A 13,714-nucleotide genomic window follows, 5' to 3' on the forward strand; every position below is an offset into this window, starting at 1 on the left:
TCATGGAAGGGTGATGGAAACTGTTCCTGTTCTGCTCTGGTAGCGTTTCTGTTCTTTCTCCACTCTTTTCTGGTGGGTGAAGATGATTGCATCAAGGTAGGCCAATCTGTCCAACCAGATGAGTTATTATACCAAATAATAGCTTTCTTTTAGGATGTGAAAAAATGCTAGCTTACTCCAGCAACTCAGGAGTCAGTCTTCATGCTTTGCTACTTGGGAACTCATTATCTGCCACGAGTGTCAGTGGGAAGACTCATTAACTGCTCTCAGAGGCTGGTTCATTAGCCTGGTGTGTTGCAGGCTGGTGTACAGGTGATGCTGAGCCATGACACTGCTCCACCAGGCTTGGGGGGTGGCTGATTTATATCCTCCCAGAACTTGGGCAGTTTCTGAAGATGCTTTTTCAAAATAACATTACAGCTTGAGAGTCACGTCTCTCAGCTTATTGTGTGGATGAGCAATGAGATCCTTCAAAATGGAGACACATTTTAATGGAGTGCCTTATTTCTAGAAGGCTCTGCATCAGAATTAATCTTAGTGAACAAACTGTTTTCCTTACAAGATCCTGTGTTGTTTTGTTTCTGTTGTTGTTTATGGTAGTTTTTTTGTTGTTTTTGTTTTCTTTCCCCTCAAAAGAGTAAGTACTATAATTGTAGGGAACATAATTTTCCTCTGGTATAGCAACTGAATAATGTGCTTCATCATAAGAACACAAGCTCAGCTCAGTTATGGGAGGTATGAACATTTCCTCTTTCACATGTTGAGTGCCTGAGTGACAATCCAGCAATTAACAGCGTAAATTAAAGCCAGCAGTGGAGAAACAGTGCTGCCTCAGGTCAGGGCTCAGCACATTACTCTGCCTCTGAAATGCTGCTCATCCCACTGATTTGTGCTTCATCTGGAACATGGTACAGTGGTTTTCCCTGGCTAATAGGTAATTTTATTTGTGAGTGATGTTAGTATTGAAATTTATCTGTGTCTTGGATCAAATGGATATACTGAAGCCCTTTGCAGTATGTCTGCCTGTGCCTCTCTGTAGATGAAAATGCCTATCTAAGACTCTTTAATGCGTTATGGCTCACATAGTTATTTTTAGTAGGAAGGGAAATCATTGTTTATTTCAACTAAATGAAATCTTGATATTATCCAAGTTAATAGCCAAGATTTAACCCATCACTTGCTGCTCTTGAGTGGAAAGGTTGGATGAATTAGTTAGTGTGACTGGTCACTGCTCACATCATGGGATGAAATGCTGAAGTCCTGAGGTTCATCTGACTATGTTCTGGGTAGACAAAAAAAAAAAACAAAACAAACAAACAAAAAAACAAAAAAAAACACACATTTTGAAGAGGAAAATGGTGGATAAGAATGTTCTAATAGCTTAACCAGTTAGTATTTGCATTACCTCAAAGAATGGATATTTGCACGACAGGATTTAGTCCATTGGTGCAAGTGTTCTGCAAAATTAAAGTGAGAACGGAAGTAAGTAATGAAATCAGAGATGTTAAACGGCATTAATGTTCTGAGTGGCAATTTAGGTGCAACTTAAATCAGTGAAACTTTAATTTTATGTCAAAAAAATCTGGACAAAAAAAAAAAAAGACCTGAAATATTCTGTCCCTCCTTGACCAGTCATACAGCTGGCTGATGTTTTACCATTCTTGAAACGCACTGGGGAATGAAAAGATGGCAGGCAGGGTCCATCGAAAATCTGTTTTGTCTACTTTACTGTTCTTACAAGCTTATTGTTCGTTGTGTGGGATAAAAATAATCTAGGAACCTTTAACTTTGTTTTCCTCAGTGTAATGTTTGAGGTTCAGTGAAACTTCCTAAAAACCACATGCTTGCCGGATTTTTCTAGGGGAAAGATGAACGTCCTGGGTTGCAGCACATAAATTCTGTGTGTATATGGATGTGTGACCCCAAGTCAATAGGAGGCCTTCCCACTGCTAATCAGGCTTGGACCATGCCCTGGGACAGCATGACATTTTCAGGCATGGTGAAGGATGAGTTAAAATTCTCTGGAGGGAGAAATGTTTCTCTAAATATTTGCATTAAATTTGAAATGTCACTAAAAAACAATACACAAAGTTTTGAGATTAGGCCAAAATGTGCTTTAGTTCATATCTTCAGAGTGATGTAGAATGATAATTGTAGAAGATAAGTTAGTAAATTGAAAACAAGTGAGGAGACATGATGCCATGTTATAGTACAGTCTGAAATAAATTACTTTTTTCTTCCAGAGAGGAAATTCATAAACAGTAATTTATCTGTTAATAGGTGTCTTTTTAAATGGCTCTATGAAGTATTAAAGATGCACACAGTATAGCAAATATTCAGGATTATGGTCTTCTCAAATGAAATGATTTTGCTTTCCATGAGAGATGCAAATCTACTTCTAAATCTGCTAATAGTGTGAAAGCCTCAAATGAACAAAGCTCTGTTTGAATGCTTAAGTATTTCAAAGTCTGTTATACATGTAGCTTATAGTTTCCAACCAGCGTGGAAGCTATGTGTTCTTCAGTCTTGGGCATGTATCTAGTTGTATATATTTGTTCTTGCTAATGTCTAATCAAAATCTCATAAATCCATGCTAATGACTGCAAGACCTGTTATGAATTATTCAGTTTTTCTAATTCCTGATTGAGATAAAATGTAATAGTTTGTTCATTTTATTATAACTGCATTCTAGATTTAATTATTCATAAGATCATAACAAAAGACAGTGTATTTTGTAAATATGACTGCTTAATAGTATGGCACTTCAGTAAAGCAATCTGATATTGAATCTTTAGTGAGGAACGAGAAGCTCATTTTTATTTGAACTATAAATCATGTAGATTACTGCAATATAGATTTGTAAATTCTGCCGTATTCTTGTGTTTTAAAACTAGTAATACCAGAGCTATGGATGTGTTTCAGCACTAGGTAAAATGAATGGAGTTTCCACCAGGGACTGAATTAAAACTCTGTTGAAAAACTCTTTTATAGCAATATTTTGCAATTATCTGGTACCAGCTGTATTTTCTGCCTAGTTTAACTGCAGATATCATTCCTCTCATGTCATAAAGCAACTCTTACACATAATACAGCCTTAAAGACTGAAGTATATTTCCAGCATGTTAATATGGTGCATAAAAGGAAACCATTGCACAGACTGAAGTCCGTTTGCAGTTTGTTAAGGTGCTGTGTGCTCCTGCGTGGGGCCTGAGTGTGGCGATGTGGGAGGTTAGAAATGGCTCCAGGCATCAAAACCCCTCCCCAGCGGTGCTCCACTGGGTGAGGGTGCCATGAGGATGGCATCGGGACTATGTTGGGTTGTTTCTCCCCTAAGCCTTCAGAAAAACAAAGGCAACTTTACAGAAATGTGAAGTGCAGCCTCTTTTTCCCCTCAGGGCTGAGGGCTGAAATGAAGCTGTCTGTAGCGGGACCCAGTCAGCAGGCTGTACTGTGCATGGGATCTTTCTGAGGCGTTCGCTCACCATAACACCTCTCAGAAGTGTTGGAAGCAAAGCTCTGCATTTCTGCCGACAACAGGGCACGAGGCCCTCGCCTCCACAAGCAGCTCAGGCTCAGCCCCGAGCTTGAAGTGGGGCTGTCCTCCCCATCCTTGATACCATGGCTTAGTCGTGTGGCGAGACCATCCCCGAGCTGCGTTTCTTCAGGCAGCCGGAGTGCTTGATGCTGCTCGGCCCCGTCACGCTCAGGTCTGTTAAGGCACAGCCATACCGTGTGTGAAATGAGCCCTACGGGGGGTCAAAGCACACCGAAGGAAAGGAAATTTGGTCGTTTTCCTCCCATGAGATCTCAGTAATGCAATGTGTATTCTTTCTTTCTCCCGCTCTTTTTTCCTCCTGTTAAATATTGTTTCTTAAGGTGTGGTTTTCTCATGAGCAGACATGTCATGATAGCGAGCACTGTATTTTGAATGTGCATTTAGTTTTCTTATTTGCTTTTCTAAAGCAAGTCATGCTGGTGAGGAGAATATACAGTTTCCAAAACATAGTATTATCTCCTAAATTAACTGCAGCAAGTACAAAGGAAGAGTCTTCCATTGAGGAGGTTTGTATTATTTGCAGAAGTGCCAATTATTTTTTTTAACATTGGAGATAGTACTACATTTCATTTAAACTTCTTAATCTTGCTATCTAATGACTACTTAGCTCTACGAGATTATATATAAAGTTCTGCTATTGTTTGAAACAGAATAACTGCTGTAAGTATGTGACAGTAGAAATGTTCTGGTAATGTAGGCTGTTTCTGTTCCTTGTGAATTGTGCACCATGGATACCCAGATGTTTTGAATTGTAGTCATTTCGGCAAATGTCTCACTTAACCATAAGTGTTAGAGTTTTGAAAACAAAACAACAGAAAAATTCGATGAATTTACAGCATATACCAAATGCAGACGAAAGAATTCTGCTTTTTCAAGAAATCTGGCGTATTGGAGGGGCTGCCATTTAACACTGTTGTCAACGTGCTGGAGGAGAGGGCCCTCATTTAAAGTGAATGGCTGCAGAGGTGTTCCTATGGTCTGGTAGAGACTGTTTTTCCACATCTTTAGTTTTGTTGCTGAGTTAATTGGAGGGCAGTGCATCTTCAGCAGTGCCATCCTGCGGCAGTGGCATTTTTCCTAAAACTCTTGTAGAGAAGAGGTCTTCCCCTCCCACTGTAGGCAGGACTGATTTGGGAGGGATTTACCTAAAAACTGGCTGAGGGAAGACCTTGCAAGTACATGGAAGGATGACCTTGAAAATAGTCAGAGTGGGTTGCTGGATGTTGGTCAGGGAGTGCTCAGATGTGGAGCTACTCAAGGTCCATTGCACCTACACATCTACATCTCAGCCTTAGGTTAAGCTTTGGGGTGCTTTTATCTGGTTTTCTCATAATGGTAACAACAAACCATGCCAGAGACAGGCCTGGAAGGATTAATAAAATGCACAAAATGTTCCTTATCTCCATATAAATGAATTTAAAAGGAAGTGGAGCACTTCAAATGGAAGAGAGCAGGCACTGCTCCAACTCCTCACTGCTGTGCCACTGCCTTTGAGTCTGAAACGTCTTTATTATGTGTACTGACATGTATAGCACTACTGCAAAATCACAGCCCCGAAGCATTTATAACCTGCCTTCTGTCCCTCTAAAAAGCATCACTTCATCGTATTTGTACCCTGTTAGCTGGTGAGGGGGAGGCAGCCTGCTTTGTGCAACGAAGCCCAGCGGCTGCATGCGCGGTAGGTGGAGAAATCTTGCTGGCGACACGGTGCCGTCCTTGCCAGCTGCTGCCGTAGGGAAGGCTCCTTGCACTTCAGCATCAGTTCAGTTGGCTTATGTTAGTGTTTGGTTGGTGTTTGCACCCCAGTAGCGTGGCAGATGTCCCATCGCAAGTTAAACTTCTGTAAAGACTCCAAAAGATACTGTTTCTGACCAGTCTGATGTGGCTTGGCTCAGTTCTATACAGTAGGTACCCGGTGTACTGCAAACCCACTAGTTTGTCCTCTTTCACTGCAACCTGAACATTTACATCTGAAATGGATAGCCACAGGGAAAAACGTACAAAACAGTGTAGCACTTTACATGCCCATCTCTTTTACTCCATCTTAGTGCCTACATGTGTATGTGAGTGTGTTAGCAGAATCAGGCCTATGTCCCTCAAGCCCTTTCTCTGATGGTTTAAACCAGATGAAGCCTCAAATTCAGCCCTAGGACACTCTAGGTGTATGTTCTCTAGGTAAGTCCTAGGAGTGAAATTTCTTAATCTAATTTATGGAAACAATTTCTTAACACTACATGTACCAAACCTACTAAAAATACACTTGCTAAGTACTAAGAACTTTAAGGGACTGTGACAAGGAATGCATTTCCATTTGTTGTCACTTGTATGTGGATCTCCATAATTGTAACTAAGTATAAGAGAGCTGCTGAGGCTTGTGTATGCTATATACCTACTTGTGCATGCTCCGTGTGCTGTATTTCATTTATTGTGAACTATGAGCTAATGATAATGAAGGTCTTGCCACAACAGTCTAGTGACTTACTAAATTAACCTGCATTGACTAGCCAAACATGATTTTTCAGTTTATTTTTTTTTTTCAGAGGTGTCAAAGACAAGGTTGTTTTCAAACCAGTTATACCTTTTTTTCTATTTAAAACTCTAACTTATTTCTGCAATGCCTCACTAAAAGACATTACCAGGTGGTCATGTAAGTCAAGGTACTGCAGGTATCAATGCTGCCTCTGTCTGTCATTTGTTTTATTTCTGTAACCTGGAGCTGAGAACTGGTGGTTCTACATGTCTGTCACTAGTAGAATGAGCTTACAAAGTATGATACATAAGTAAGTACAAAGCATACTACTAAAATATCGCTTGTAGTAGTATAGAAGTTATTCTGGCATGTTAAGAATTATGTCATTGTACTGACGCTTTGCTAAATTATTTTTCTGTGCTAAATTGTTCTTCTGCAGTTAGAAAATTTACACCATTGTAAAACTGAGAGATTAAAATCCTGCCCTGTGAATTTAAATGTAAATAGTGTTTAAGATGCACTTCCATGTAAATTGTATTCAATTTTTTCTGTTTTAAATAACCTGGATTTTGACCTTCTAAGGACATAGCTGAGTACAGTCTGATATGAGCTTGGATACTTGAAGATTGATTAAGGTGAAATTCTATTGATTCTAACGGAATCAGTGAACCAAGGGCCACTTGCTGAGAACCCTCTCCTTTTCCTTCCCCCAGCAATATCGTATCATTCTTTGATGTTGGAAAGTTAAATTATTTTGCATGTAACGAAATAAAATATATAAAAATCCGGAACTATCATTATTTTAAATATCTTTTCAATTAAGAAAACAAAGTCACACATGAGAGATTCCACACAAAATATTTGCTGTGTATGTTTTATACAGGTTCTACAAGGGAATTGATTGAGAGCTGCTGTGGAGCTGGACAGCAGTGGGCTATCGATAACGGGGAGTGCACAGAAATTCCTGTAAGTGGAGTGGATGGTGATATTTGCAGGTACGTAAATCAAAACCAAGCATCTAGCATTAATGTAGAGGGCAGTCCTTTAGAATGTATCAGATTATTGTTCTATTTGTGGAATGTCCAGGAGACTGGGAACTCTTTCATTTTTCTGTGTACATTATTGGTACACTGGCAATATGCCATGACAAAATAGGAAGAAAGATTTCCCCCTCCCTTGCCTCAAAATCCAATCTAAGCAAAAGCCTTTTAAGGTTTCTTCTTCCTCTCTCACGTGAGCAGAACATGAATTTTTGTTTCCCAGTTTTATGCGCATCTGTGGAGTTGCAGATAAATAGAAGGGCAGAGTAGCTAAATGTGTTTGCATTCCATTTGGCAAGTGCTAAATGCAGTGATTATCTGTATCATTAAATGATGTGTTTATTGTCCTATGTGAATGGCTGCTGGTTCTGATGTCTGTGTTCAGCTGGAGGGTACCATACGCCTTGATAATGCTGCTAGTATCAGTAGCATCTGGTCTGAGTGAGGATGCCAGGTTTGAACTCATCAAGAAAAGGAGGATGGGTGCAAAGTGACATGGAAAATGTATCGCTCTAGCTGCAATTCATCCCATCTCTCTGTCCTCCCGCCGAGTCTGATACAGGCCTTAGGGAGGGCTGTTGGCAAAGTTATCCAAGACTCCAAAGATGCAACAGAAGCAGAGTGATCCCAAAGCTTTCAGCATTAAAGAAGCTTGGCATATATCAGCTTTGTCCAAGTTTGTATCGTTGCACCTTTGCGAAGTTACTGGGTGGTTAAGATCCCCCCACCGAGAACTGGCTTGACATTACTGACCCATACCAACTGTCCATGAAATAAAGACAGATTAAAAAATTCCAGCCGTACCTTAAGTAGGTGCAAATCCAATACATTAATGAGTTGCACCTGCACATCTGAGGCTGGGTTTAGATGAAAAATTCAGATCCTAAATGTTCCAGTCCCTGTGAATCTCCTTGGGATTTAACAGAATATGAGATTTGGAGTTCACTTGTTTTACTTTCAAAATTTCAGTTGTGTCCCCGATTTAAAGATTTAAGAAACACCTGTAAATATTCTGCATAAAGCTACATTTATTGTTGAGAAGTATTTGAAAAAACTTGGAAGGATGAAGAAAAACTTACTGCTCTCATTAGGAGATGTGCCAGTGTGCAGAGCTGGTCACCATGCACATACCTGTGTGCTGACTGTGCCATTTCGTGAGCCAGAATGCTCACAAGTACTGCAAGCTCCTGAGAATCTGCTGCTAATTTGACTCAGGATCTGAAGATTTTAAAAAGCAGAAGATAGATACTAATTGCATGAATTAGTCACTGTTCTGCCAGGATAGCTGACTGTCAATACCTGGGCTTTATAGGTGACCTCAGTGCCCTGAAGGATCAATTTTTCTGCTGAGGCAAAGGATTGAAGCTCCCACTGTTTGTAGGGGCTGTAGGTTTTTTATAGAGGCTGCAGATTAAGGGATCTGTTGTTGCCTGGTGCCATTTTTGAGTCTTCAAGTGGCAAAAACTTAAATGTTAAAGCTAATTTTTGAGGTAGTTTGATGTCTCTGGCCATTTTCTATTTATGTGCTGAATTGGCCTATCTCGGTAAAACACTAACTGCAAGATGGGAAATGTATTAATTGGAAAGATCAAGGTCTGGGTGAGCCTATAGAGTTATACAGGCTGGGGTTAGCATAGAGCTTGGAAGCAGGCAGGCAGTGGTGACCGATGTGTAAAATGTGATGTCCCACTCTGAGCAGAGGAATGTAATTTCTTGCTCAGCCATGGACATACAAGAAATGATGGTCTTTTGATCCGCAGAAGGGTTTTATGCAAAACCCCATCACACAGTGGTATGAATTTTCTGATCTTTCCCATTTCCCTAGAACTCTTAAAATGCCATGCAGTAAAACAAATGTTTCTTATCTGAAGTCCTCTTTTTAGATGTGATTTGTCTGTTTCCATGGACGGTACAGACACATCGGTACTGTTGAACAGCTGGAAGAAATTACCTCGGAATGACTTCTACACCAGAGAAGATTGCTGTAACTGGGACTACCAGAAAGAGCTCATCTGTAGCAACTAGATGAATGAACTTAAAATAAAGCAAGTTACAGGAAATCCTTAGATAGTCAATTGATAGCCAGATGTAAAAATATTCCCAGAGCGTGCATCACTGGCTGTTTCAAAGACAGGATGTTAGGCTGGGTGAAATGTCATCGGATTCAGTTTAGTTGTTTTTATCTCTTGAAATGTGTTTTATCAGAGCAATGTTTATCTGTGTGGCACTTACATCAGCTGTACAAGTATGAATCCTGCTTTTTGCTGAGCCTCTTCATCCCAGTTAGAGACTCATACCAGTTTAGTAAATTGACATCACTGCTCTGCTCTTAACTCGTGAACACTTTCCTAATGTAGAAATATTCTGCATCTTCTCTGAACAACTTGTTTGTATGGCCTGCGGTCAGTAGGTTTGTGAAGAAGAAATGCTGTTTTCAATTCATTTACAGTAATACAGTAGCTAAAACCTGAGTTGTGCTGATACAATTCAAAAAAATACTAAAATAAAAAAATGGCCAGTGATACTCCAAATAATACTGTTTCTGTTATGCATTTCATACTGGAATGGAATTTCTCATGGATAAGTGTCACATTTCAGAACAATGTGAATGTATAGAGATTTCAGTTTTTTAATAACTTTGCACATATAAAAACACTTCCTAGCAGCATTTTCCCATTTCTAGAAATGATAATCACTTTCAGTTTTAATTTTTTTATTTTTTTTACGAAAGTTTCCATGTCTTATGTAATCAACAATAGTTAAGTTACTGGTTCTTGAATATATTCGGGTAACAACCATTCATAGCTCAAAAAAATATATATTTCTCTAGCTGGCAATTCATACTGGATTAGAAAGGTAACTTTCTTGAAACAAAGGACATGATGGTGGTAATCCCCTTCCTGTAATCAAATTCAAACTACCACTTACTGGTTAGGCTTCTCTCATGCTGTCCAGAATAAAAATATTAATTTAAAGCTGATGAAACAGGCCACTTGCATTGTGAAAGTGGCCAAGTGCCTATCACTAGCTGGTTCTTACTGGAATAAAAGACATTGCTTTTTCTTTTTTTTTCTTTATTTTTTTTTGATTTTAATTGAGACATTAGAATGAAAACTCAGAAATACTTCATTCTCAGAAAAGAAAAGCTTTTGTTTCCCAGGACAACTGTGTTTGGTAGGATTAATAATAGTATCTGATAGACAAAAATTGTTTGCTTGCTAATATTTCTCTTGCAGGGGAGTTGCTTTGCTATGAGGCACTGGCTGTTAAAATGCATCAACCTTTCATTCATCACTATGAGGGCACCCCATAAGGCAGCATGCCTTCTTGTGGCAGTGCATCAGCAAAAGATAGTTAGACATCAAGGTATTCTAGGGAAAAGAACAACTTTGCCCAATTCCTTCACACCACCAAATCTTCCCCAAACAGAAGTTTGTCTTTACTTGTACCATAATACAGTATTTCAGCTGAGGTTTGACAAGTTCCTCAGTGTCACGTATGCCCAACCTATAGTTCACCTACTCAATATAATCCATCCAGGAGGCTCCCTGTGGCCTGCAACCCTCAGTCCTCACCCTTCCCCACCATAAGTCCTTTGCTATCGTGGGACCAGATGTATGTCCCCCCACCCCAAGGTGTTGCTAGTCTCTGTGCTGCATGAATCTGTGCACAGGTTCATGGAGCAAAGCCAAAGGGACTGAGTGATCGTTTTGCCTGCCCTTTTGTATATGAATGAAAGAAGCAGATATCTCTTTGAAGGGGGTTGGAAAATCCACTGTACAATTTAAAATAGTCAGTAGGCAATGAACATCTATTACATATCATTTGGGAACTTGCTGTTTATGATTTGAATCTGTTTCATTTCAACCTTCAGTGAATCTCATTAAAATGTTTGATTGAAGAGCCATTTATAGGAAATGGATGTTCCAAAAGTACTTCATATAGTGATCAGGTCAACCTTTCTCCGAAGTCAGATGAAGGCTTAAATTCCAGGTTACAATCTGCAGGGGCTATAAAGAGTTTAAAGGTGTTTTGCAATGTGTCACTGTCCTTAAGTACTGTCCAGAGCATCAGGCCTTTGGCTGGGGAAGAAGTAAGTTGTGTATGGGAGCATTTTCATTTCCTCACTTTTTAGGGAAAAGGTTTGTCTGTTTCTGAAACCTTCTGATGGCTTCTGAGAAGCAAAGTGTAGGGATGAAGGACTTTAACACAGGTATAGATGAGCTGTAAGGGGTATTGCTGACCAGACTTTGAGAGGCAGTGACCTCAACACTTGATTTCCTGAGCCTCACTTTCCTGATCAGTGCATCTTTTTATTAAAAAGTGAGAAAAAAATTATCCTGCAAATGTCATTGGTACAAACTGTATTATATTAGTATTGAGACATGTTAAAGAGAGCTCAAATGTATGGGATGTACTGTGAATCTGGCAGCCCTAGGTTTTTTTATATCGCATCCTGATGTCCTCTGAATGTCAATGAACACTTGACCTCCTTGATCCTTTTCAGAATCGCTCAGAAGCAGTGTTGCATCTCCACCATCAAGGAGAACAGCTGCCTGGCTGGCATGATTGCTGCAAAGGATGGAGATGTGTGTGGACCAGAGGAAAGCGATACCTGTGGAGGATCATCATATAAGGTAAATTGTGATGCTTCTGTAGGCTTTGTTCTGAATGTGAGTTGTCTTCATTTCATGCATTTAGCAGTAATTTCTTTGTGCATTATTATGGAGCTCGGTAAATTATAAAGTTGCAGGAGTGAGGCCAAGAAATTACGCAGTTACGGATTTTTGCTATTAGTGTTTAGGTGTAAATTGCCTGGAGATGCAGCCGCTTTTAGAACTTCACAGTAATGATGATTTGAATAATTTCCATCTCCATTTTTAAGATTTAACTTGCTGTATTACTTTTGCCTTCTCACTTTGGAAGTAGCTGAAAAGACCATTTTAGTTTTTGTATCTGTGTTGTAGAAGACTTTAGAAAATGCTAGGGCAAAACTCAATCAAAGATATAATGGGAAAATCTACTACCAAACAGTTTGCTTGGGTACAGTATTGAATTGCAGCCTCATTTCTCAGTTAAACAAAACGATGGACTAGAGGAACAAGTGTTTTAGATGATGATGGAAGCTTTTGTTCATAAGTAACGGCAGACCATTAACCAGCGGTACAAATCACAAGGCACAGCCTCAGCTTGTGTAAATGAGATTTGCTTTATGAGAATCAGTGGAGCCAAACCAATTTAAACTAGTTTGAAGATTCAGCATCTTGCTTGTTGTATTGTTTTTACCAGAAGAGTGCATTTCAGAATTCATTTCACTCTGATAATAATTTACATAGCTATATCTAAGCTTAAGTGCAGCTTCTGTTGTCTCAGCAGGAAACTCATTAGTTCTGTCTGTTCTTATACATTGGTGATTCTTGTGGATAACTGTTCACTGGGAAAGCAAAATGCATGGATGTCTACTCTGGAGTTTAAAGTTTAATTAGCTATGCCAATTTGTCATTTTCAGAACTGCTATCTACTTGGGTCTGGAGTCTACCACTAGCATACAAAGAGAATCTGCATTTGGAAACGCAAAATATTTCTGAAGTATGACACAATTATTGTTCTTAAATTTTCACCAAGGGTCTTTGGCATGCCATGCAGAGCATGAGACATAGAATAAATCTTATCATACATGCCATTCCTCAGGAGTAAGTGGAGTGAAAACTTTATCCTTCTTGTCTTAGCTGAAATAAGTTGCAAAATATTCTCATGGAATAGTTCCTTGTGCTGGTCCCAGTATAACGTTTCCTTTCCAGAGGATTTACTTGCTGGTAACGAATGTGCATATGTCCTCTGCAGGCATTTCAGAGGTGGGGTCCTTACTTTTGCTTCAAGGTAAATGTAGCAGTGCCAGTTCTTAAAATCCGGGTACTCAGCTTGTGATCAATGCAAATTAATCTTAGGCTGATTGTACCTGCTATTTAAGACAAAAAGCACATGCTTAGGAACTTTTTACTTGTGCATGGAGGCACCGAAATGCTGTCCAGTTGTACAGGGTTCTAGGAATGATTTTTTTCGAGAGGAGCATAGAACATTGTGAATGAAACAGTGGTTCAGTGGTTCTCAAGGTATGATTCTCAGTGTTGATGTAAAAATCATCATATTAGTTGTTAAATGATTTGTATAATTCTGGTGAAATTCAAAAGGTGGCTAGCAGAAGATCAGAACCACTCAAGTTTTTGCATTTTAGAAGGAACTTTTTGTTGTTTTTGTTTTGTTTTGTTTTGTTTTGTTTTTGTTTTTTTTACTAGAAAATGAGACACTTATATTAACCTGGAAAATATGTGAACCCAAGAGTGTGTGACTGATTTAATACCCTCTGTGATGCCTGCACAAAGGATAAACTCTGAACCAAAACTATGACTGAAAAAAGCCATATTTCTGGTGGCAAAAATTCCAACATTTTACAGCGCTTTGGTAAAAACATATATTATAGTTAACTTTTTTTGACTATTGAAACTGAAAAAAATGTACCAGAACTAAAAAATATTTACAGAAAGTGGAATTTTCAGTTGATGAAATCTTGAATTAGGGAATTCTGGACTTGGGAGGATGAAAATAGGATTTTTCTCATTTCTAGCATGACCATAGTTTAATATAATT

At 39.1% G+C, this 13,714-nt stretch overlaps 1 protein-coding gene across 6 annotated transcripts in view; it reads left to right on the forward strand.

Moving 5' to 3' along the window:
- The window catches only part of FBLN2 (fibulin 2), a 117,404-nt gene that overhangs the window by 68,665 nt on the left and 35,025 nt on the right, over positions 1-13,714 (forward strand). For all 6 annotated transcript variants that reach the window (XM_067002854.1, XM_048046172.2, XM_048046173.2 and 3 more), the window contains exons 3-4: positions 6,910-7,021; positions 11,574-11,703. In XM_067002854.1, coding sequence (XP_066858955.1) covers positions 6,910-7,021; positions 11,574-11,703 — 242 coding nt within the window. The remainder of the gene's footprint in view (positions 1-6,909; positions 7,022-11,573; positions 11,704-13,714) is intronic.

This window comes from Anser cygnoides, chromosome 10, assembly GCF_040182565.1.
Source record: "Anser cygnoides isolate HZ-2024a breed goose chromosome 10, Taihu_goose_T2T_genome, whole genome shotgun sequence".
Classification (NCBI taxonomy): domain Eukaryota; kingdom Metazoa; phylum Chordata; class Aves; order Anseriformes; family Anatidae; genus Anser; species Anser cygnoides.